Raw genomic sequence first — 27346 nt, forward strand, 5'->3', positions numbered from 1 at the left:
TGTGCATCAGCAATGGTGCACCGAATTGCCCTGATTTCAATAGTAAATTGTGTGTTTGTAGCACCATAGGCATGTGTTTTCACATATGCAAAGTGCGGCACATGCACACACTAGATCACAGGCACTGGCTGCCATAGAAATGACCCAAGTACCAGGTCAGGGTGCTGATCACTGCAAAGGGCATACTACTGCTCACACCACAAAAGGTGCGCAGCCTCTCTTATGGCACACTGCCCCCTTTTCCATCATTAATACAACAGAAAAAGAGGTTTGAATACAGTATAAACCCGAACCATAAATGCCCAAACCTCTGCATAATGTTGGCCCATTGGGATCTCACTTACTAAGGTGACACAAGAGCACACAGGTAACAAACATTTGGATAGAAAATAATAATATATACAGAATGAATCTCACATTTACTACTACAGTACACTGGTGTACTGGTGTATGATCTGCTTAGTGATATGTGGGAAACTGCTGCATTCACACTCCCCCTACTGACCTGTGCAGTGGCCATGACACAGTCATACCTGGACTCATGTGAGTGGGCCCGCAGAGTGTGACAGTGAGCCCCTATTCACAGGACACTTTTGGATGAAGATTTCCAGGGCCAATGTGAACAGCCCAGCCACCCTGTGTAATCTGAGGGTTACTCGAATGACCGATGTGCATGCCAGTGATCCCGTTGCTGCATACAGGAGCTGTCTAGTCACAAGTCTCCGCCTACTGCTTTAGGATATTTTCTTAAGGCAACTGCATCCATCCCTGAATCAGATCCTCCGTTTACATTAATATCGTTATGCGTGACTGTCGATGAAATCATTCTAAGTGATCTGTGACCTGTGACAGCCCAGGTAGTATGTGAATTACGATATGTGGGTGATTTTATAGCTTTAGTGCCGCAGACCTTGTAAGCCTGCTATAAATAGTGCTGCTCTATATATTGCAGACATACATCTACTGCAATGCACGTATCTGATCGCTTACGTTCATTTTTAATTATTACCTGCATGTTGGTTTTAATTCAGATTGATTGGGTAACCTTTACTTTCCAATTAATTGTTGTTAAAAAGGGGAAATCACGCTATCAAATCATGATATATTATATCCATAGTACACATATGAGAAACCTGTACAATTAGCGCAGTGTGCTGCCAAGTGGAACCTTCAGCACCTGCCATCGCTTCTGTACAGAGAAGTTATTTCAATGTTATCTAGTAAATAAAGTGATTATGTACGTGTGTGTATGTGTGTTCTCACCTGGCAGCGGTGCTACTGTACCTTATGCTTCTATATTCAGACTTTGTTTTTAGTCAGCGCCTAGTAAATTATGGTTTAGGTGAATGGTACCACGGGACATTCACAGAAACTTTGACAGCAGACAACAACACTTAGGACTGATGTTTAGCCTCTGTAAATGTGCATATTTGCATGTGCAGGGCTGCTGTGCGGACGCCGTGGCGTTCAAACGGGGGTGGGGGGTTTATCGAGGCAAGCAGGGAGCGTTCGCATAGTGGCGCACAGCGTTTCTTGGGCCCCCATGTGAACACAGGCAGGCAGCTGCCTCCAGGGGGCAGGCGGCTGGCATCACAGGATGTCCGGTGCTCATCCTGTACTCACACCGGACATCACAAGTCTAATGGTGTGTGCACACGGTGATATTTGGCATGAGCTTTTGACTATATAGTCAAAATCCCATCGGGATGGCATGCAGATCGCATGCACCTTGTGATCCCCATGCGATCCCGATTCGTGTTCCCGCAAAGCACAAATCGAAGCCAGATAGAGAGGGCTACATTGACTATAGTACAGATCTGTACTATATTGTCAAAATTGCATGCATGTCTTTTGGCTTGCCGTTCGATTCGATCCCAATGCGTTCCGATCGCATGAGGATCAAATAGCACAGCCATCGACCTTGTGTGCACACCATAAGTCAGCCCAGACTGACTTAGATTGCGAACAGGTCCGGTGACCATCAAATGATTTTAGCCCTGTACTCAAACCTGTGAATGGATATTTATGCAAAACCAGCATTCGCAGACCACATCGAGGGAAGACATTCGCGCGGGCGGCGTTAGTTGGCTCGCTAAGCAGCGTGACTTCGAACCAGAATCACCCCCCTAGTCTGCCTATATATAGTTGATAACAGCAAGACATACTGTATAGGTATAGGAGAAAGAGAGACAGAAGGAAAGAGTGAAAAGGACCCCAGTCAGTGTCAGCGATAATATGGTTAACCAAGACATTAAGGTTACTAGTGCATGTATGCTCACTCCCTACAATGATTTATGTTTAACTTTAACGCACTTAACCTTTGGTGTTAGAGGAAACCATCATTATGTATTGCTGAATATCGTAGTCATACAAAATGATGCAGTTTTATGAATTTCTCGCATGTTCGGCAAATGTCCACACAGATTTATGTTAATAAAACCTCTCACAGAATACATCTGGATCCAATACAGAGATGTATATTCTAATGCAGTGGTGGCCAACCTGTGGCTCTTGAGCCTCATGTGGCTCTCCCCCTTGTAAAGTGCGGCTCCTGCTCCCACTGCTGCCCGCCGCCTACCGTCTGTCCCAGTCCCCCCTGCTGCCGGTTTCCTGAATCCCTTCTCTTTCTGAGGGGAGGAGAGTGCGCATCGCGCATCTCTCCTACCCCTTACTGTGCATCCTTGTGACTGGGCCATCCGCCAAGCAGAGCTCGTGGGCCAGCAGCCAATCAGGAGCCGGCCAGCGAGCTTTGATTGGTGGGCGGCCCAGTCACAGGGAAATGAGGGGGAAGGAGACGCGCAGTGTACCTGTGCTCTCCTCCCATCTGTGACATGACAGGAGGACTTCAGGGGGACACCAGCCTGTCCTCTCCCCACCTGGCAGCAGCAGCAACAACGGTGAGTGCTGCTACTGGGAAATTTGCACTGTGGCGGCATAGCAGTTTGTGGCACTGTGGGGGCATAGCAGTTTGTGGCTCTGTGGGGGCATAGCAGTTTGTGGCACTGTGGGGGCATAGCAGCTTTTTGGCACTGTGGGGGCATACCCGGCACCGTGTGGTGCATACCTGGCACCGTGGGGGGCATATGTGTATCTGGCACTATTGGGGGCATATGCATATATGGCACTGCACTATTGGAGGCATATTTGTATCACACCCACCCAAGGGGTCAAAATAGACTATGCCCCTTTTTTTGGCGCATGCGCCTTCGGCGCGCGCATGATGTCGGCTCTTTAGCTTGACTACCGATAATTTTCGGCTCTTTACCTCTGACCGGTCGGCCACCCCTGTTCTAATGCAACAGAAGTAAATTTATCTATGTAAATCTACAGCTGAAAACAACAGAGAAAATCTTAAAAAGTAATGCATTTAATAAAAAGCTGCTGACTTGGATCTAATATCCAACAATATCATCTCGATGAAACCATGACCATTAAATACAACTATCAAAGCTCCATTGAGCTGTTCTAACTGAGGCGTATCTTCGTTAGCCCTTAACCCTGTATGTAAATCTCTGGTCCAGACTATGTAATGCATTTAAGTTTTGTGATAACTGTGTATGGTCGCCCTTGGTCAAAGGCGTCTAGTTAGACGCCAAAAGATAGTCAACGTGGTCTAGACAGTGATGGGAGTTAGACGCAAGCGAGAGATCGTCAGTCACCACGTCGACACGAGTTTTTCAGGGTTTTTTTTTTGTGCAGCCCAACTTGGTTCATACTTTTCTATCCAAGTGGACATAGAGTTAGCATAGCGAGCCACTGTGCTCATATACAGTGTCCACGGGGACCCTGTGACATTCAGCACTAAATAAAACAGAAAAACTTGTCAATGTGGTGACTGTCGACTTTGTCTCCGTCAATCTCCCGCTTGCATCTAACTCCTATCACTGTCACTCTAGACCCCGTCAACTATATTTAGATGTCTAACCCAAGAGTGGTCGATCGCCTATCCTGTAACGGTGATAACAATAACGTAATGATTATAGTTTATTTGTATTGATTTTTATACCTTTCTTACCATAGATTCCACTATAGATCATTTGCAGTATTCCGATGAGAATGAGAGTGCAGCCCTCGCTGTAGCGTTGGCTCAGAGAGGATCAGACATCCAGTTCAGGTATAGAACACAGCAGTGTACTGTACGCGCATTTTTTATTTCATGCCCTTTTTAAAAAAAATAATTTTTTTTACAGTGTTTCTCAAGTTAGATAAGTTTGTGGTGCGTATTCTTATGTTGGCTCTTCTTTATGGCGCACAGTTATAGTTTTTTTTTTTTTTTAACCTGGGGCAAATTGCTAATGCCAATGACAATGAATCGCAAGTGTGGTTTCTTTAGCCTAATCTATACAGAACTGATCAGAGATTTATGATGGCGCTTAATAATTCTAGGTCTAAATATGATGCAAATTCAGCTGTCAGATATGTAGAAAGGTGCAATTTCCCTGCAAAAATATATTTGAAAGAAATATATCTTGACGGTCTGTAAGCACACCAAAAACCAAGTTTCAAATATTCGCTATAATATAATAGTATATTTAACATTTAAACAAATAAATCCGAATCATTTCACGTCAATCAGAGCTTTATGCTCTTTGATTTATATAGTTATTGGATCTTTGTTTCATGTTCGTAAATCACTCCCAAGTATTTCTCTAAATAGCAGTACTCTATGAATGGCCAACATGTCATTATTGTACATTGATGTGCCCCACTAAGTTATCTTTGATATATATCAGTCAGTGTAAGACGTTAAGGTCGTTCAGTGATAAGCATGAGTGGGACTCAACAACGAAACTTACATTTAAAACATTATACTGTATGTTGAGTGAGTATTGCAAAATGATTTACAGTGAGGCTGTAATTTAAAACAGTCCAGAAATGCGAAAATATCCCCAAAGAAGTTAAGGGTTAAACATAGGTAATTAGTTATACAGATGAAGCCATGGGCGGCTTTACATCGTGGCATAGCTGGAGCTACTTGTGTACCTGTGAATGGGTCGCGTGTGTCCATATGCACGCCATTTATACCACTGGGTGATCAACGGGTCCGGCACTGCATGCAGTATCCCACAATGTGTTTGCCTGTGCGTATGTACTACAGCCAAGCTGATGTTGGCTACATCTATATTTATTCTTCTTGAGCAGAGGAGAACTTCAAATCATTTTGTGTAGTTTGTCTAATAAAATACCATGGCCGATATTTAATCTGGGCGGATATTTCCACAGGTGGAAATATTGTTGGTTTTTGATAAGAATTGGTCAAATTTGCATTTCGACCTATTCAATGTCAGCTCTGTTCTTCCAACAGTCGCAAAGTCCATGCAATCAAGGAAAACAGCCACCAATAGTCTAAAACAGCTGTGGATGTGACAATCCAGCCGCCATTTTCCACAATGCAGATTCGGAATTTAAACGAAGTCAAATCTGCTTAGGCGAGTCCCAGTCATTTATGAATACTGATGGCCGATATTTCCATCAAGCGCAAATATCGTCTGAGATTCAGTACCCCCCCCCCCCCCCCCCTATGTCATGAACTGGGGAAAAAATGGTAAGGTGTTGTTGGCACATATACCATTATACCGTATATAGGGCCAGATGCACTAAGCTTCAAAAGTGATAAAAGGGAGAGTGATAAACAGCCAGCCAATCAGCTCCTACCTGCCATGTCACAGGCTGTTTGAAAAATGTCAGGCAGGAGCTGATTGGTTGGTTGTTTATCACTTTCCATGTTATCACTTTTGAAGCTTAGTGCATCTGCCCCATATACTGCGCACGTGCATTGGAACACTAACTCGTTCCACTTTCTTGTGTTATATTTGCATAGCCTTTTTCAGACTTGGGATATATGGTACAAAATAGAAGATCTTTGCAAAATGAATAGTATCAAACTGCTGATTATTAACACAATTAGAGGGAGAAGTATCAGGCCTTGGAGAGAGAGAGAGAAAGTGATCAGCCAATTGCATTTGCATGCAAGGGATTGCGGCGGCATGGGTGAGAAATCATCGATGGTTGCTGTCCATCGAATGATTCCCCCCCCCCCATTCACAAATAAAAGTCAGTTATAGGGGAAAGGGTGTATCTTCACTGGCTGGTGCTATAGCACTCGTATGGGCCCCAAGCGAGACAGTCCAAATCCGTTGATCTCAGTGGGGGTGCAGCCAAAGACATGAATTGATACGAAGAAGAGGGGGACAGGGAAGAATGTCTTTCTTTGTTGGCGCACAGAGATAGAATATGTGCCAACAAAGAAAGACACTCTTCCCTGTCCATGTGCTTGTCCATAAAATGCTGACCGTACCCCTGCTCCAGCCCCCTGCCCACCCCCTTCCCTCCTTTGACAGTGCAAATGCCTCGGCGAGTGTAATACTTTTCCCGAAGGCGTTCACACAGCACATACACATATTCGCACATGCGCAGACCCGCACCATCGACAACGGGCCCAAATTTGCTGCTCAACGAGCAGGTCTGAATCAGACCCTTCATTTTTTCCATGCTGATATATATACATATGTTACATCATTCTATTTTTAAATGTGCCTAGATAGGACAACATTAACGCAAACATTCATATTGTTAGCAAGCTCATTTGTCTATGGTGAAAAGTACTTTTTGGATTCATTATTCAAGATGAGACGCATGGATGCCCAACTAAAGTCCATTAAGTTGAAACATCCTGTAGCCAACTGAAGATTTAGAATTCGTATAGGAACACAGAACAGAGTGGATGAAGCAAGGCCAACTTGTAGTGAATCGGACAAGCTATAAGTTAACAGCAGCGCAGGTATAATGTGGTGGCAGTCTATGTGGCATAGTCTTGTGGGACCAGTGTGCCGCTTCTGCTGGTTTCTCTAATCACAAGGCTCCATAATCACACAATAAGATGAACTGCCCTTTGTACACCTCTGTGTTCTCCTCCTACTAAAAATGACCCCATTTTGTTTCTTATTTCTTCCTACTAGTGTACAAGTTAAGAAGGCAATTGTCACCAAAGAAATGGGAGCAGGGATATTGCCAGCAAATTACATTTACTGTAGTTCCTGTTTCAAAGGCACCTTTGTGGTTTAATGTTAGTGTGAGAGTTCCACTTCTATTTTCGTAATATAAAAAATGATTGCTACGGTTGAAAGCAGCAAATTTGAGTCCATTAAAGAATTAAGGGCTAGCATCCAAGCACAGCCACACATTGAATACGGGAATCCAGAAGTTGTTTTCATCATGAGAACACAGTGATTTTGTAACAATGACTGTTAGCTTTCATGTGTTCCCCATTTTAACCCTTTCTTTCACGTACAGCATGGACGCCAGTCCTCCCACGCCTGTGACTACAATGAGTAGCACACTGCCTGCAGCACAAGAGCCGGACTCAATGACAGTTAGTAAGTATTTATAATCGTTGCCGCCACCCCGCCTTTAATGTCTGTTGTTAGTCTGGGTGTTATGGTGTGTACACACGTTTACCATCAGCATGAGATTTTGACTATATAGTCAGTCGCATGCAGGTCGTATACTGATCGCACAGGTTTTTTACCTCGCGCTCCCATGAAAGCACAAATCGAAACCCAGATAGACAGGGCAGCAATGACTATATAGTACAAAGCTAATGCAGATTGTATGAATTGTATGTAAATAGTACAAAGTTAGCAAAGATTGCATAGCACTCGAATCTTAAAGGTGCCCACAGACGCATCGATCCCGGCGTGCGTTCTGTGCTTAACTAGCACACATAGCATCGCATCATATGCCTTGTGCATGCGATGCGATGCTATGCGATAAAAAGCTAGTACAAAAAGTATGTGCAGCACATACTTTTTGTACTGTGCGATGAGGTGCCGCGGGAGCGCGCACCCCATCGCATAGCATCGCACCGCCGGGATCGGTGCGTGTGTGGGCACCATAAGTCGAATAGCAATGGAATCTCACTGTGTGTACACACCATTACTTTTCAGAAAGGAAGCAAATCTTAATATTTGTAACTATTATCAATTGTACCCAGTCCCTATGTACTGGGAAGATTCAAATGGGTAATCCTTTTGACTTAGTCCTGGCTTGGTGCCTAATACAAAGATCCTTAAGGTGCCCATTCATGGTGCGACAGGGCAATGCTATGAGATGTGAGCTCCCGTGCACATCCCATCGCACAGCACATAAAGTATGTGCAGCCCATGATTTTAGTACTAGATTGCGTCGTATCTAGTACAAAAAGCACAGTGCTGTAGCACATTGTATACTTTTTGTACTAGATGCTATGCAATCTAGTACTAAAAGCACAGAGTTCATCACAACGTGTATGGGCACCTTTAGAGCTACAACACTTTTTATATTTTCACAAAAGATTCAATATGACAAAGTCTGTGGGTGTAACAATATTGGTCCATAGAGATGCCTTTGCTATGGGGCCCAGAGACTTAGGGGGCCTTGAACCCAGGCTATAAGGTTACATACATCAATATCCCAGATTTGCCTGAGTAATTACCCAAGCTAGAATAGTGTGACATTACATTTTTAGTGAGAGGTGTGTGTGGTAGATGTTATTGTAAAGGTGCGCTGTAATGTGGCACCGTATGAATTGGATGCTCTTGTAATATGTGGAACAAAGTGAACTTGAGGCCCCTGTAATATGTGGCACAAAAGGAATTGGAGGCCCCTGTAATGTTTCACAATATGCACTGCAGGGCACTGTAATGTGCCATAGTCTGATCTGCTCTTTGTAATGTAAAGGGCACTATAATGTTTCATAATATGAAGTGGGAGTAATGGTACTCAGTATAAAATGGAACCATTATAATGTGGAATAATATAAACTGGTGCAGTGTAGCATGGCTTCATTTGAACTGGAGGGTTCTCTAATATGGTGCACTATGAACAGGGGGGACTGAAATGTGGCATTAAATGAACTGGGGACACTGTCATATTGTGAATTAATGTCTACTGGTAACCCTATGATGTGATATCATGTAAGCTAGGGCACTACTATGGTTCATAATATAAACTAGATCACTGCTATGGTTTAAAAAATTAACTAGGGCGCTATTATGGGGCATACAACTAATAACTGCTGCAGAAAGGTTTCTATCCAGAAGCATTGGGACAATAGTACCCTTTCAGTAGTTTGCTATGGGTCCCACAACATTTTGTTTACGCCCCTGACAACTTTGTTTGGTATAATATTATTTGAAAATGTTTGTGTGTAATGTTATTATTATAGTGTTCATTCTAACAGCCCACACTTTTTAAAACCAGTGCAGTTCCTCTTCCCTGCCTGGGGTGTCACTGTCTGCTTTGGTGCTTCTAGTACAGTCTGGTCTGTATTGAGGATTTTGAAAGATTCAGGCTCCTAGAATGAACAATATGTTAATTGGCTTACTATACTGTACACTGAGTTATGAGCTGTATATCTATGGCAGATATTTATCTGGCTACATAAATACAGACATAAAGCATTTAATATATTAATAATTGGATACAGGTCAACGATTAAAACAATTATATTTCTGTGTTGCATAATACACACAATGACGTAAAATTATGTTTTACTGCAATAATTTATTGACATAGCATCTGAGTAATTATATGCTGTTATGGTGAAAACTATCCTGAGATATGAGAATTGCTTATCCCTATAGATGTCCCATCCTGGACTACTGTGCATGGACATGTGTCCAGTCCTAGCTTTCAGCTTCCCTGCTGCTACTACAAAGGAGAATAGGTAGATAACATTAATATAAAGGGTGAAGTTAGAATTACCCTATTGTCTGCAAAAGGGTTGTTGTTTGAGAAATAGCTGATTGAGAAATCAGAATGATGGGATCCACCAGATCTGTTGGTAGACTATTAATTCTGTTCATTTAGAACTGCAGTGTGTAATGTCCGATAACATGGATCTCAGAGATTGAATCACTGAACATCACGCCTTTGAATTGCAGTAAATGCACCTTCTACTGTGAAATATAAGGATATTCGAAGTCAACACAGAGCACAATTTTCTAAAAGTACAAGCTGCACTTAGGGAGACAGCATGGCTGTATTAGGATCTAAGATGTGCACAGTAGCAAAACATATTGTCGTCCTTGTCACTAGTAATGTGATCAAAAGGGAGAGGAGGAATAAGCAGCTTGTTTTTTTATTCATTTTGTTCTGTCTCGTATTCATATTTTGGAAACAGGCTTATGCCTAGGAGTTTTGTACCATGGTCATCCTTTTCTCCTCTTTCAGTGCGACAAGGAAAGCACACATGGCCTTATGGGCTGCGGACACAAACCGCTTGCAGGGCCTATGTTCAAGTAGTTCAGCGATTATTCGCTACTGCGCATGTATGGAATCATATATAGAATGTGCATCAGCCCCACCTGCAGTGCACATTGTTTTGTCCATTAAAGAAGGAGTTTAAAACACAGGTCAAATGTTTTTATAGGGTGTGGTATATTTCCGACAGTCGGGATTCCGACAGTCATTACTCAGACGTCGGAATCCCGACTGCACAGCGTGGGGAGCGCAATGAAGCCCCTTGCGGGTACCGTGGCAAGCTGTGCTTGCCACCTATTTTATTCTCCCTCTATGGGGGTCGTGGACCCCCACGAGGGAGCAGTCGGGATTCCGACGTCGGAGAAATGACTGTCGGGGACCCGTCCGGCACCCTTTTTATACAGGTAGAAGGTAGAAAGCCACCTGCCTGGCTTATAGCTCTATATCTTTATACAAGATTTACCGGTATTGACAAATGTCAGATCAGAACTGAAGCAAAGTAAAGTTCAAATACAGTGGACCTAATTATTAGTCAGATGGTTCCCTGAGCATGGTGCAAATTATTGCATGCAGCACCCTCGCTGATGCATTTACACATTTATGTATCTCTACCCTATTCTGAGTTAAGGTGCGTACACAGTCTACAGGTTTTTGACCAGTATTGTTCATTCTGGCCCTTTTAAACGATATTAGCCAAAAAAAGTTCAGTGTGTATGCTACGAATGAAGAACGATAATGCCCGTACCCGCCGGTCATTCATTAAGATTGTTCATCTACTCTGCAGGCAGCTCAATTTGTGCAAGTGATCGAATATGCCTAAAAACACAAACGATCGCTCATTCGACCGCAATGAGAGCTGATGGATGAGACGTGCTGCATGTCTCATCTAGGTGCCTACCTCACGACCCACGGGAGTGCACATCGTGCGATCGTGTGCACGCAAGTCGTCGCAAGACTAGTTGAGATTGGACGGTTGGGTCAAGTCTCGTTCTGATGTATGGGGGCCTTATACCTTATACTGTCCACTGTGGATTACAAACTGCAATGTGTACAGTAGCTTGATTATATGATATCATGCTATTGAAGATTATAAGTAACCATTGTTTAAGAATTCTGGAAGAAGGTGTTCTCTAACGAAGGACATCCTGCCCTGCCGGTGAATTTGGTGTTGGAGTACATGCTTGGTAAGAGTCAGGCCGTTCTGACTCAGTACACAGTCCTTTACAATACCATATTAGTGACATTTCCCCTGTTGTCAGAATAATGAATCCTGCAACACTGGTTTCATTTATTCTTACATAAAAGGACTAGGCTGCGGCAGCATTAAATTACACTCATGTTAAATCTCTGCTTCGTGGGTGTGCATAAAACATTGTGTAAGTTTCAAATTGAAATAAAATCTCAAAACGACTTATTGCATTGATTTCAGATATGTGTCTGCACTTTCGGAGGTTTAAGCATCCGTCTATAATTTAAATATTCTGATTAAGAAAAATTACAATTATTCGCAGGTTCTTTCTATGTTAATTAGGGTGATGACTTTTTCATTTTTAGATTTACACGCCGGCCTGATGGAATAATTACATACAGAAAATCAGGAGCACATCCGAAATATGCATGCGGTTACTTGTTACACTGGAATACTTTCGGCTGAGCAATTAAAATATTAATTGGCTTATCCTTTCATCCTGAGCTAGCACTAGCTTTTTATGATGAATAGGGTGATATCAGACCCTTGCTTACATTTCGTTGTGCACTTGATGGAAAGTTTGAAGCTTTTCACTTATGACTCCAATCTCAAAAATACAAAATCCTCCTTCCTGGGGGTAAATTCACGGGAGTTTTGTTGAAGATGGGATGTTGTCCAAAGCAACCAATCAGATTATATCTATTATCTTCTAGAAGATGCTAAATAAATAAGGAGTAGAATCTTATTGGTTGCAATGAGCAACATCCCTTCTTCAATAGAATTCCCATCTTAGTAAAGTTACCCCTTGCAGTCCATATATATTCCTTGGTGTCCCGGTTATCTTAGAATTGCTGTTCTCATAAAAGTAGATTTTTCTCTTCGGTACTTGTGGATTATCACGGCTCCCATCGCATGCCATCGCATGCCATATATAGTGGCATGCGATGCGATTTTTACAGATTTTTGCCGTTTTTGTCAAAATCGTATGCCATCGCATGTGATCGCATCGCATGCGATTTTGCACTGAAAAGCATCCAAATGCATTGGAATTAGTATTAAACATGTTCAATGGCCCCCAAATGGCATTTTTGAGGCTGTACCACCCCCACTATCAACGCGAACCCGAAGCGTGGCGAGCGCAGCGAGCCCGCGAGCAGCGGCGGTACGCGTCCTACGACCTTTTCATACCCCCACTATCCACGTCGGCGTGGAGTTGAGAATAGAAAAGTGTGGCGAGCGAAGCGAGCCACCGAGCCCAAAGCATGGCGAGGGGACGCGGACACCTGTGAAGCCCGTGAGGGGACGCGGATACCTGTGAAGATATCCGCGTCCCCTCGCGGGGCTCGCTGCGCTCCCCACGCTTCGGGCTCGGTGGCGCACTTTGCTCGCCACACTTTCTATTCTCGACTCCACGGCGACGTGGATAGTGGGGGTATGAAAAGGTCGTAGGACGCGTACCGCCGCCCCTCGAGGGCTCGCTGCGCTCGCCACGCTTCGGGTTCGCGTTGATAGTGGGGGTGGTACAGCCTCAAAAATGCCATTTGGGGGCCATTGAACATGTTTCATACTAATTCCAATGCATTTGGATGCTTTTCAGTGAAAAATCGTATGCGATCGCATGCAATGCGATTTTTTCCGCATACGATGGCCATCGTGGGAGCCGTGATAATCCACAAGTACCTTCTCTTCTATTATTTATTTATTTACAGTTTCTTCTATAGCGCAGCAGATTCCACGCTTGAAAAATGCGGAAATCCCAGGCACTAAAAAAATGCTGAAATCCCTGGCAGCCAGTTGATGTTTAGAGTGGGAGGAACATAAGCTTTGGTTGGTCATTTTAAAGTGCTCAAGTGGCTTCTGCAGTCCCCTGAATACCCAAGGTATTTAGTGAACCCAGATGGAGAACCAGAAAATATGTACAAAAATCTAATTTAGATATTAGGGGAGAATCTAGCAGATGAAATCGAGTAAGCTGTTCAATGTAAAGATTCACCTCTAGCTAATTGACACCTAAGGGTCACATTTTAGTGGTCATTCCTGAAAATCATTGTTGCACTGTAATACAGTGTTTTTCAACCACTGTGCCGTGGCACACTAGTGTGCCTTGAGCTGTTCCCAAGTGTGCCCCCAGATCTAGAGATGCCCAAACCAGTTTATAGACACCACCAGTTCAACTGTTATTTACTGGTCTCTTCTTTTCATGTAAAGGGCCAATGTATTTTATTTTTGTTACCTGTGGAGACCAGTGTTTGTTTTTTCTATGGGGGCCAATAAGTTGTTTTTTTTTACTGTGGAGGCCATTGTTTTTTGCCATGTGGGGATCACATGGTGTGCCTTAACAATTTTAAAATCTTATTTAGTGTGCCGCAAGGTAAAAAGGTTGAAAATCTCTGCTGTAATACATTGTATTAAATTATTGCTCTAAATAAGTGTCTGTTATGAAGACAACCTTCACCTTCTGTAATAATGCAGCAGTGAACATCTTTATGACCTTTATCCATCTGAAGAGAAGTGTAGAGTTAAGCCGGCCATACACTTGTCTGATTTTGGCCACTTTTCACCAAATTCAGGCGGATTGGGCAGAGAAATCGAGTGAAGTGTCCATATCGCAGGTGTCTGACAACCTGCTGCTTGCACATCCAATCTCTGACTCAGACAGCCTCTGTGTCTGACAGCCTCCCAGCAGAGTGGAATGGGATCGCCTGCCATATATCACATGCAACTGTACCCGGGAAGCTCCCGGGCGGTTCAAGTGGGATTGGCTGCGGTAGTGTAGGGGGGCTTTTGTAGTGATCCCATTTTTTGTCGTATAATTATGTAGGTTCGTCAAGTCAGAAAAAGGAAGTACAGAGATAAGGGTGAGGTGCGGATAAGATGATAGGATGAAGGTTCTGGGAGGTTTGGAAGTGCTGGGCTTAGTGAATAAGGACAAAGATAAGGTAGTACAGCACAGCATAATCTTGAGACATTACATTTAGTTGACACCTGCCATTTTCTCCATTAAGTCCTGTGTCCTATTAAGGTTATGTCATTGTGGTTACGTGTACAGTGAGAGAAGTTCTACAGTTGGGTTCCGCTCAGGATTTCCCACCGGCTTGCCATGGTTTATAGATAACCCACAGTCACAGATACAAAATAGGAGAGATACAATCAATTCCCAATAATATTCTGTAATGGTTGGTCGTGTCTAATATCTCAGGTTGGAGGTGCTCCCCTGAGTCAGAGCTAAGTAAGCATAAACAGGAGAAGAAAGAAGACTCTTGTGTGGGGCCACTTTCTAAGGTATAATTCGTGGTTGACCAAATTAATTTAATTAAAATATAACTTTTAATAATTATGAATAAAATATGAAGATACTAATTTAATAGCTGAAACTCAGATCGCTCTCAGTGTGTGATTTACTGAGACCTTGCCCAATATGTTGTGCAGTTGTTCAAAGCTTGTAGATCTATAATGATCAATAAGTACTGCAGTTTTCATATATCAGCTGTCAATTAACGGGATATATATTACCTCACAAATCCAGCGCAAAACCAAATTGCTCTGAGTAAATCAGAAGGAAACCCTCCTTCACAATAAAATATTAAAATCATTAATATAAGGAAGCGCACAAAAAACACATCCATTACGAAACAGTGTTTTTTTTATTCTTTCATTGCAATCATTCATAACTGAATGAGTGTTCGGAGCATGTGGTCAGCCTCTCTCTCAAAAATAATCTCTCTTCCCTTTGTCTCCATTGTTTGAATCAAAGAGGCAGCACCAATTGACAGTCTTGTTAAGGAGAAACTATTACTTTCAATATCATTCATGGATCTTCTGGGAGTCTGATTGTGGATGATGGCACGTGTAATCTAGCTGTATATACAGTAGCTGGATTGCTGAAAGCTCCCTGTTGCTTATCACTGCATTTGCTGAGAAATCTCGTGTCCTTTTCAAAATGCTATTACACAATTCGTCCACCAGGGGGAGAAATTGATCTTTTCTTCTCTCTTTCCTCTGACTATTGTTTCTTTTTCTTTTTTTTTTTATCGTGCAACTAGCTAAATCCCTGCATCCACATTTCTGATTCCCCAGAGAAGTAAACAAAAAGTAATATTTGTAAGTGAAATGCTGTCCATGTTGAATGTATAAAAACATTTTAAGAGATTCGCATAGAACCCCCCCCCCCCCCCCCAAAAAAAAAAACAACAACAACCCCTACTACACTCGTCTGGTAACCTTCCCTATAACATGTGACTAATTAAATGAATCTGCAGTGTACAGTAATATTCCGATGGCCTGTTCTGCATGAGTGTGTGTGTGTCCAGCTTAATTCGTGTATTTATCCTGTCTGTTTGCTGGGGAAATCTTGTGTGTAAAATGGCTATCCCTTGGCCATTAGTGTGGATTCTAAATAACAGAGAGGCTTCTCGCTTGTTGCATAGCAACCATTTTAAATGGATGGCAGGTACAAAATATGGAACAGGATCGCACAATAACAAAGGCACAGAATAAAAGAAGTATACCATCATGTTTTGTCTTTATTAGCAGACATAAAATACATTTTATTTCAGTGTGTGTTTCATAAATAACGGATGCTAACTTTCATTTTCTGAACTGTGTTCTAAAACTGCCAGCTGCAGTCTGGTTAGTAGCTATGTTTTACAGCACACTTTGTGCACATAGCACCGTATTAATAGAAATACTTATTGCAGTTCGCATTTTTGGCTGTATATCTATGGGTATGGGTCATAGGGTGGACAGTCACTAGGTCGACAAATGAAAAAGGTAGACATGAGTTTTTATTGGGGGTTTTTCGGTGTCTATGTCGACTTAAGAATCGACAAAGAGTATGTGACCTGCACGTAAATAATTATTTTCTGCATTTCCATTTTTTCCAATGTACTGTAGGTAGTTATTCTGCTGATTTCTCTCACATACTTGGCCTCGGCAATGTTGTCATTATACCCAGCAGACCCTAACAGCCGAAGATCTGCATAGTTTTTCTATCTGATATCAGGATTAGCCAAGCATAGCATCAGAGCCACCAGGATGAGGAGTATTGTCAGATTATCTAGATTTATAGCTAATGCTGGGTACTAATGCTGGGTACACACCAGAATGCTTTGGGATCAATTTCCCCAATTTCGATGCGTCTCACAACCGATTGTATGTAAAAAGAGCAGAATTGTTTGTTTTCAATGCGATTCCGATCCGATGCGCGTCCCTGCTGGTCATTGTGTCGCTTTGGAGATTGTACCTGCTGCACTAAAGATTCGTCCTCTACATTGGATTGGGTACAGATCAGTCGTGCAGATTGTGTGCTCCATCCAATCCATCGTACAATTTCAAGGAAATGGTTTCACAATTGTCGCACGATCATGGTCGTTCTGATGTGTACCCTACATAAGACACAAAGCTACTTTAAATCATTGAAACATTTTTTTTAATGCATCATTTATTTTATATACATATAGCTTTTACCAAGTTGCTGTGTAAAAGAATGTAAACCTTTATATGTAGCATCTTAAAGTACAGCGGCTGCAGCCAATGCTATGCACTAATGCTAAGAAAGCTTGCACCACACTGTGGGGCAGATTTATTAAGCTCGGTGAAGTGATAAAGTGTCTGGTTTTTATCACCGGCCAATCAGTTCCTAACTGTGAAGTTACAGGCTTGGCTTGACAAATGACAGGTAGGAGCTGATTGGCCGGTGATAAAAACCCAGACACTTTATCACTTCACCGAGCTTAATAAATCTGCCCCTGAGCCTGCTTCATAGGATCACAGTAAGGTGTAGCAGCTGCGCTGTTTGTTGCATCTTCTACTGCTACAATATGTTAAAGACGCCCACTGCTGGAATTGAAGATCGGAGTGCTGCATTACACCATCGGATCACCATTGTGCCTACATCGCCCACTTGAGTCTAAGGGCGGTTTTCAATCCCGGCCGCTATTTCCATCTGTGGAAATAGCAGCTGTCACCTATTAAATGCTGCCATTGACGACAGTCGGGACGTTCCCTCAGTCGGAATCCCAGATAGAATACCTCCTTAAGCCTATTCAGAATGTCTACTGCAACGCCTCTGGAAATCTATATAATAACTCAGTCGAGATTTTTATTTTAAGGTACTGTAGTAATGGTCATCAAAGTCTATGTCATCGATGGTTGGTTATACACAGACTGCATTTGCCGATCTTTCTTTGGCATCTGGGATGCCATTGATGGTGCAATATTGTGGTAAGAAAAGACTCGCCAATAACACACTTGCTATTGGGTATAGACATCTGAAATATTATCTAGCAGCCACCAGTTGGCTTGTCTGATGCGTCACGTCAGATGTGACCATATAAGGGAAAGGCCAAGCTCTGGGTGGTCGCACCTGATATGACCTTGCCAGGAATATGGTTAAAAGACCTACCTCTGCCTTGTATGGAGTAGTGGAAATTAAAGAGGTGCACTGTGTAAATGGAACCTTGACATCTTTCAATTACATTTTTGTTATGGTCAACCCTGTGACATGTATTGAGCATTATTTATTATGATGATGATGATGATGATGATGATGATGATGATGATGATGATGATGATGATGATGATGATGATGATGATGATGATGATGATGATTATTATTATTATTATTATTATTAATAAAAAATGTGGTACTTTTCCTTAAGGTACCCATACATGGTGCGATGAGCTCCGTGTTTTTAGTACTAGATTCCATTCCATCTAGTACAAAAAGTATTAAAAAACACAGTGCTTTTTGTATTAGATACGATGCAATCTAGTACTAAAAGCATGAGCTGCCAGACTTTCTGTGCTGTGCGATGGGATCATATACAGGAGTGCGCATCTCATCGCACTGCCCTCTTGCACCGAGTATCGGCACCTTTAGGTAGACAGTTAAAATGCTGACAATTCTAATGAACCATTAGGGTTTGGGTTAGTGTGGTGTCGACATTCTGGTGTCAACATTTTCTCTGTCTATATATTAAATCAGACCCAAGAAATCATGAGTTGAGGGAGACACTGGAGCTATTGTGATTACATGTCATTTTTATGTATGTGTAGCTTTTTATTACAGTGGTACAAAGTACCGCTCTAAATCCTCAACCAGCACCGATACTATACAGCTGATACATGTGTCTGGTTTGCTACTTGTTATCATCGTCCTGTCCTTTGATAGCCCTATACTACAGTAGGTGCAATGAATACACCTGGAAATATGTATTTTCAGTACGCCTTATTTCAGCACAATCCCACCTCCCACCGAGCTGTAGTAGACTCTGCATCAGTTGTACTTGCGTGTAGCCTTGCGCATTGTGAATTTATGCAGGATATGCTCTGCAAACTAGAACACATTCAAAGTTTCATCACTAGCCGCCACATCCGGCTGCGATTATCAGCTGCTGTATGCCAGTCCGTTGTATGTACTGGATACATGCTTCTGCCTGACTCTTGTCTTGTGACTATATTAATTTCTGCATGTTCTGACTACATTCATCTGCAGATTACCTTAGACATTGTGTAGGTTATAAGGTATACCAAGCCATTTGTTCTTGTCAGTCACAATTAACAGTGGTTTCTGATGACGGTGATAGGCTGCTGTTGTTCTCTGACAATTACCTTTGGTATAAAAACCAATATGCTATGTTGAGTACTTGTGACAGATGGGGCTCTCCAATCTATTCTAATATTATGGTATTATGTTAATTGCATTGATCATGGTTTCTCAAACTTGGTCCTCAGGACCCCACATAGTTTGTGTTTACCAGGTCTCCTGACGGATTCAGTACTGAATCCCGTCGGTCGGGATCCCGGCGTTTAGAATCCCGACGCCGGAATCCCGACAGCCGAAATGCCGACAAGGGGGGGACGTGGATCGCCCCCCCTTGCGGGCTCGCCATGCAGCGGGCCCGGTGCCTCGCTACGCTCGGCACACTCATTTATTCTCCCTCCAGGGGTGTCGTGGACACCCATGGTGGGAGAATGTGTCGGGATTTCGGCGGTCAGGATTCCGGCGTCGGGATCCCGACCGCCGGGATCCCGACCGCCGGGATTTTAAATGCATCCCCTCCTGACAGAATGGAAAGACACACAGAACATGTTTTCCCCCAGCACACCAATGTGCATTAATAATAAGATTTTAGGTACTTGTGTATTATAACGGCGCCCGATTTAATCCAAATCGCATCCGATATTGCATCCGATTTTGCGTCCGATTTTTGGCCGATTTGATCTGCGATGCGATTTTGCGTCCGATTTTCGGACGATTTTTTTGCCGATTTTCGGCCATTTCCTGGTGATTTGCATGTTATTCCATCCTTGCACACCCCCAGGTACTATGCGATGGTATGCGATGTGATTTTCGGGAAAATGCCCCTGATTGTACAATTAAATATTGCATAGCAACGCATGCCAGCAAGTGGCATGCGATGCGATGTGATTTGCAATGTTAAATGCCCCCCCATTGTTAACGCCACCCCCACTATCAATGCCAACCCGAAGCGTGGCGAGCGGCGGCGGTACGCGTCCTCCGACCTTTTCATACCCCCACTATCCACGTCGGCGTGGAGTTGAGTTTAGATAGTGTGGCGAGCGCAGAGAGCCACCGAGCCCGAAGCATGGCGAGCGGACGCGGATTACTTTACATGTATTCCGCGTCCCCACGCGGGGCTCGCTGCGCTTGCCACGCTTCGGGCTCGGTGGCTCGCTGCGCTCGCCACACTATCTAAAATCTACTCCACGCCGACGTGGATAGTGGGGGTATGAAAAGGTCGGAGGACGCGTACCGCCGCCCCTCGCGGGCTCGCTACGCTCGCCACGCTTCGGGTTGGTGTTGATAGTGGGGGTGGCGTTAACAATGGCGGTGCATTTAACATTGTAAGCACCCATCAGGGTGATTGTACAATTACAAATCGAATCGCTTCACATGCATCGCATGGCATGCATCACATGCCACTATATTGCATGCGATGCACTACGATGGAAATCGGGGGTGTGCAAGGTGTGCAATAATGGAACAGCATGCAAATTGGCCGGAAAAAGTGAAAAATCGGTCGAAAATCGGCCAAAAATCGGCCGCAAAATCGCATCCGATTTTTCCATGCGATTTTTGGCCGATTTCGTGGGCGCCGTTATAATACACAAGTACCAGATTTTAAAATCCACATGGTAGTAAGTAATTCAGAGATCTTAGTTACATATGGTAATCCTCCAGGCCCAAATCTATGTGTATATATATCCATCTATGAACTATGTGTGGAATTTAGAGGTGCATGCGAACCCAATGCTTTGCGTGCATATCCAATGGTGGGTAACCATATGTAGAGCAACAGCAGTTGGAGTGTCACAAGTTGCCTTCACCTGTTCCAACAGATTATTCCTAGGCTAGGTATTTCTGTACAAACTAAATAATGAAGGTATCCAATCCATCCTTGGGCAATCTTAACATACACTGCCAGGGCCCCATAATTCTAAGTGCCTCCAAGCAGGAACGGGTGGTGGTCACAACAATAAGAGCGGATAGGCAGCATTCTCTACAGTCTCCAAACAATGAGTGGCTGTCAGCATGCTGATTGGTGGATGGTTGGAGCTAGCCACCAATCAGAATTCAGACAGCCATTCATACTGTTGTGTAGCCATTCATTGCCTGACTGCAAGCTGGGAAGCAGGTAGATACGGCTTAAGACTGAGGGTCATGATATAAAAAAAATTGGTATCCACAGTGTTCGCGAAAACCACCCAAAAAAGTGGGTCCCAGGGGACCCTTCACTTCTAAAAATTGGGGTCCTGACGGACCTTTTCTGGGTCCTAACGGAATAAAGCCTCCTCTCCCCTTCTCCCCAGCATGGCACATGTGGGTTGGGGGGGGGGGGGGGGTAAGTATCAATTGGCCCACTTGCATAAAAATACATATATACTAGAAACTATATAACCTGAAAACAGGGACAGTGTGCGCCAAAGTCGCACTAAAAATGTAGGGCATTTTTTTGGGGGGGAAGTGGTGTGGTCACATAGTAGTACACATTACAGCACACACCGTAATGCCCAGTACACATTACAGCACACACTGTAATGCCCAGTACACATTACAGCACACACCATAATGCCCAGTACACATTATAGCACACACCGTTGGCCCACTCGCATAAAGATACATGTATACTAGAAACTATATAAACCTGAAAACAGGGACAGTGCGCTAAAAATTTTGGGCATGTTTTTTTGGGGGAAGTGGTGTAGTCACATAGTAGTACACATTATAGCACACACCGTAATGCCCAGTACACATTATAGCACACACCGTAATGCCCAGTACACATTATAGCACACACAGTTATGCCCAGTACACATTACAGCACATACAGTTATGCCCAGTACACATTACAGCATACACCTTAATGCCCAGTACACATTATAGCACACACCGTAATGCCCAGTACACATTACAGCACACACCGTAATGCTCAGTACACATTACAGCATACACCGTAATGCCCAGTACACATTACAGCACACACCGTAATGCCCAGTACACATTACAGCACACACCGTAATGCCCAGTACACATTACAGCACATAGAGTTCTGCACAGTACACATTATAGCACACACTGATATGCCCAGTATGTATTATAGCACACACTGTAATGCCCAGTATGTATTATAGCAAATAAGTGCTGCTTACCTACATGCTTGTTGCCAGGGGTTACATGCTGCTTGCAGGGTTTACATTCTGGTTGGCGCGGGGGGGGGGGGGGGGGGGGGGGTGTTTATTCTGGTTGCCAGGGGTGTTATTCTGGTTGCCACGGGGATGGTGGTTATTCTGGTTGCCACAGGGGTGGGGGCGCAATAGTTGCTCGCTGCCCCGGGGGGGGCTGGTAAAGCTGATACAAGCTGATGAAAGAGTAGGTGAGCGGGCCGTCGGCGAGGCGGGGGTACTGGATGTGGCTGGAAGAGCTGAAACGCTGCTTTGAGTTGAGCAGCGTGTCAGCTCTTCCAGCCACATCCAGTCCCCCACTGGGCTGACAGCCCGCTCACCTCTTATGCCGAGAGTGGCTGTCAGTTGTTACAGCCATATCGCATCCCGTCCCCCGCTCTCAGCAGCAGAATGGACGGGGGGCGGCAGAAGGATGCAGAGCCCCACAGACACTGACCGTGAACATGGTCTCACAAATGGCAGGGCGCGCGGCTTTAGTAACTGCAGGGCGCGCACTTGCAATGATTGGCTGCCGGGCGGCCACTGTGTAATGATTGGGTCCCGGCGGCCGCTGCTGTGATTGGCTAACGGCGGCTCACAGGCGCAGCTCAGCGCGTCCTCGGGGACCCCTTCAGTTTGAAAAACTGAGTCCCCGGTGGCCGTTTTAGGGTAAAATATGCGCTAAAGCGCGTATTTGCGAACCCTGATCCATGATGAATAGGTGTGTAAGGGCCCCAGGACATTGCACTATTTTTCCCAGTACCTACAATGCTGCCATGATTCCATTCCTCTATTTAGGCTTGTTTCCCTTTGTGTGCATGTGATATTGCAAGAGAAGATTCTATTATCAATACATTTTTTATTCACTCACTTCACTAAGAGCTGTCATTCTTTATTGCCTTCGATCACAGTTACGATAATGCATATTTGGTCAACTCAGCAGTGCAAGATGTTATTCTCAATGAGAAAATATTTTATAGTCGCATGCTTTTTATTTTTCGACTTGGTTCTGTCCACCCTTCCACTTTGTATTGACAGTGTTGTCCAGTGATGTTTCTGTGGGCCCAAACCACAGGTGTTCTATTGCTTCCAATATTAAAGAGGCATTAATAGCCTATTAGCAATCATCATATCTGTACAAAGTAATGAAATATGTGCCACTTAGCTGACGTCGCCACAAATGAAATATGGCAGAGGTGCTGGAATAAATAAAGTTACGTGTCTTTAAATGACACTATTTAGAAAGAAGACTTCCTGTTATTTTATTATACAGATGAGCACACTGTTCCATTTTGAGAGATGGATGACAGGCAAGCAAGGGAGAAACAGGTTTGTTTTAGCATAACCGCACATAGCACAGGCTGGCAGCGAGACAAGAGCTGAGTGCCATGTGAACTGATTATTTTTAACTTTTCAGTGAAATCAAAGCCAGAAATAGGATCTTCATGTTATGACATATGATATTAGAAATGAAGCCTAAATTTGGAAACGGAATAATTTAGTGACGCTGATGAAGATTTACATAGGAAGCAGAATAGAGTTCATTAATATATGCAGGCCAGAAACATTGCCGTATCATAACTTGTGTCTGTCATAAAGCATAAAGGGCCCAATTTATAGATGGCGGTAAATTCAGCTCAAAGGTACAATTTGGAGCCATGGGAACACGCTGCATGAAGGCTTAGCGGATGAGTTTAAAATGTGTGAAAAGATTTGGAATTGGAAGTATGCACCCTAGCTCAATTCTATTATACAGTGTATATTTGCTATTTGTGTGCTGTTTGCACGAGAATACAGTATTTTCTGTGCAAAAATATATTGGGTGTGGTTTAGCAGGTCCACAACGTGTAGGTTAACCTCCGAACGGTCGACATGCACAAGTTCAACACTAGCTAAATGTCGACATGGAAAAGGTTCACACATGAAAAGGTGTTGGAACCAATTGCTTGTGTGGACCTTTTGACCAGGTCGATCATATGTATGTTGACCATACAGTATGTTGTCAACCTATTTCTTGTTGACCTAGACATTTAATAGGATGAGAGACCTAGACATTTAATAGGATGAGAGATTCAAAAAGTGAGATTTTTGGTAAGAAATCTCCAGGGTTTTTTTTTTTTTTTTTTTAAGCGGCAATCCTTTACACAACAGTAGCTGTAACATCTAGCTCCAAGGAGTTTATTTACTTAGTATCGAGATGTAAAATCTGGCTCTTCATATTGTGTATTTCCCTGAAATTTGATAAGGCAATGATTTTACTATCCATGTTTTGTCCTTTTACATTTCCATAAGAGGCGCTGGGTGTTAGAACCTGACGCTTACTAAATAAACCCCTAAATGATGGCCAACATTTGTGTTATGTATTAGAGTAGTACTTGCTGATCCATGATTTATATTATATATTTGTAACTACTTTTTTATCGTATGTGTTTAAGATATTTATTTTGTTTCTTTAGGTGAACTTCATCAAGCTGTTATTATCCTGATGAATAGAAAAGATGAACTTGACCAGCAGAATACGTAGGTTTTTAGTACCAATGCTAATTGACTTAGAACATGTGATGTCACTATAAGGAAACCTTTAATGCTTTTACCTGTACTAATTATTGAATCCTTGATCCATGGATCCATGACACTGTTGGGTATTGCACATACTGTACATTACCTGCTGCTGGAGCGCATGGCTCCGAACGGTGTTTGGGCAAGCATCAAGATAGCACAGCACTTGCAAAAGCACTAGACTTGCCCAAGTTGTGACATAAGCACAAAATCGTTATGTGGGCACACCCCATATTCCCGGTCACAGATCAGAAAAATTGGGATCTGTCTAATGTCCATTTTATTAGATGCGGTTTATTTTTAACGTTTCAAAATAAGTTTTTGCAAGAGAGAAATTGTCTCTGTTTACGTATGAATGGGTCCTTTTAAATTGTTTTCCCTGAATGGGTCCTTTTTAAATCGTTCCCTCTGAATGTGCCCTTTAATTCGTTCCCTCTGAATTGGCCCTTTAAAGCGTTCCCCCTGAATTTGCTCTTTAAAGTGTTCCCCCTGAATTGGCCCTTTAAAGCGTTCCCCCTGAATTGGCCCTTGAAAGCGTTCCCCCTGAATGGGCCCTTGAAAGCGTTCCCCCTGAATGGGCCCTTGAAAGCATTCCCCCTGAATGGGCCCTTGAAAGCATTCCCCCTGAATGGGCCCTTTCAAGCGTTCCCCCTGAATGGACCCTTTTAAGCGTTCCCCCTGAATGGGCCCTTTAAAGCGTCCCCCCTGAATGGACCCTTTAAAGCGTCCCCCCTGAATGGGCCCTTTAAAGCGTTCCCCCTGAATGGGCCCTTTAAAGCGCTCCCCCTGAATGGGCCCTTTAAAGCGTTCCCCCTGAATGGGCCCTTTAAAGCGTTCCCCCTGAATGGGCCCTTTAAAGCGTTCCCCCTGAATTGGCCCTTTAAAGCGTTCCCCCTGAATGGGCCCTTTAAAGCGTTACCCCTGAATGGGCCCATTAAAGCGTTACCCCTGAATGGGCCCTGTGAAGCATTTCCTCTGAATGGGTCCTTTAAAGAGTTACCCCTGAATGGGCCCTTTAAAGTGTTCCCCCTGAATGGGCCCTTTAAAGCGTTACCCCTGAATGGGCCCTTTAAAGAGTTACCCCTGAATGGGCCCTTTAAAGTGTTCCCCCTGAATGGGCCCTTTAAAGCGTTCCCCCTGAATGGGCCCTTTAAAGCGTTCCCCCTGAATTGGCCCTTTAAAGCGTTCCCCCTGAATGGGCCCTTTCAAGAGTTACCCCTGAATGGGCCCTTTAAAGTGTTCCCCCTGAATGGGCCCTTTAAAGCGTTACCCCTGAATGGGCCCATTAAAGCGTTACCCCTGAATGGGCCCTGTGAAGCATTTCCTCTGAATGGGTCCTTTAAATAGAACTGCAGGTCATTTTCTCAAGGTGATATATTTCTCACTGCACTGACATAAGGGGCCAAATGTAATAGGGTGTGAGAATCAGAAAGTTGGAGCTGTTGGGAGAGTTTTACTATTTTTTTTAAGTGGCAATCATTAAAACTGAAAAAACAGGTTGATTTTGCCATGCACCCGGCTGCAGGTCCGACCTCCGAATTGGACCCACTCCCGGCGGTGGGGAACGGGGTTGCATACGATACATTGCATATCAAAGGAGTACATGCAATGTATCGCGTGTGATCATGGGTTATCGGATGGGGATGTAGTTAATATCCCGGCGGTCGGGATCCCGGCGTTCAGAATCCCGACCGCCGAAATACCGACATATTCTCCCTCCGTGGGTGTCCACGACACCCCTGGAGGGAGAATAAATGAGAGTGCCGAGCGTAGCGAGTTACCGGGCCCGCTGCGTGGCGAGCGCAGCGAGCCCGCAAGGGGGGCGATCCATGTCCCCCCCTTGTCGGCATTTCGGCTGTCGGGATTCCGGCGTCGGGATTCTGAACGCCGGGATCCCGACCGCCGGGATTCAGTACTGAATCCATCGGATGGCCATACACCTTGGGGGGGGGGGGGGGCGGGGGCGTTTGGTTGACGTTAAAGTTGTGATTACCAGTAAAGAGGACTCCCAGCAGGTTGAGTGTATCATGTCAGCTGTCGGGATCATGACAGTCAGAAGACTGACTGCGGAATCCTGATGCCCCTTAATTTTGAGACATACCAGTAAGTATTTTCAACCTAACCCCTCCCGCATCTTAGCCTTACCTCTCCCTCCTGCATCCTAACCCTAAACCCCTCCCCTTTCCCTGCAGCCTAACCATAAATCTTCAGCTAGTCCCTAACTCCAAACACCGTACTTACCTCAGGAATGAGTTGGGATTATGACCGTTGCGATTCTGCTGTCGGTCTCTCGACTGCTTGAATAACAGACTGCTGGGATTATGACTGCATCAGCATAGGGTTATAAGGATTCTAAGCTGTTGCTTTGTTGTATATCTGTGAGGATCTGACCCTGTCATCTATATATATATATATATATATATATATATATATATATATATATATATATATATATATATAAAATACCATATCCAAATTTCTGGGACCAGAAGTATTTTGGATTTTTGTGTATTATGGAATCTTTGCATTCCGTAGTGAGATATTTTGGGGATATGACCCAAATCTGAACACTGAAAGCCTTTATGTATTATATATACCGTATACACACAGTCTGAAGGTTTGATGATAAAATATTTGTAACAATTTTGTGCATGAAACTAAATTTGTGTA

At 43.7% G+C, this 27346-nt stretch overlaps 1 protein-coding gene across 2 annotated transcripts in view; it reads left to right on the forward strand.

Moving 5' to 3' along the window:
• The window catches only part of SNX29 (sorting nexin 29), a 522757-nt gene that overhangs the window by 50608 nt on the left and 444803 nt on the right, over positions 1–27346 (forward strand). For both annotated transcript variants that reach the window (XM_083153313.1, XM_083153315.1), the window contains exons 10-12: positions 4021–4114; positions 7294–7376; positions 24574–24637. In XM_083153313.1, the coding sequence (XP_083009439.1) occupies positions 4021–4114; positions 7294–7376; positions 24574–24637 (241 nt within the window). The remainder of the gene's footprint in view (positions 1–4020; positions 4115–7293; positions 7377–24573; positions 24638–27346) is intronic.

Source organism: Crinia signifera, chromosome 7 (genome assembly GCF_055691185.1).
Source record: "Crinia signifera chromosome 7, ASM5569118v1, whole genome shotgun sequence".
Taxonomy (NCBI): domain Eukaryota; kingdom Metazoa; phylum Chordata; class Amphibia; order Anura; family Myobatrachidae; genus Crinia; species Crinia signifera.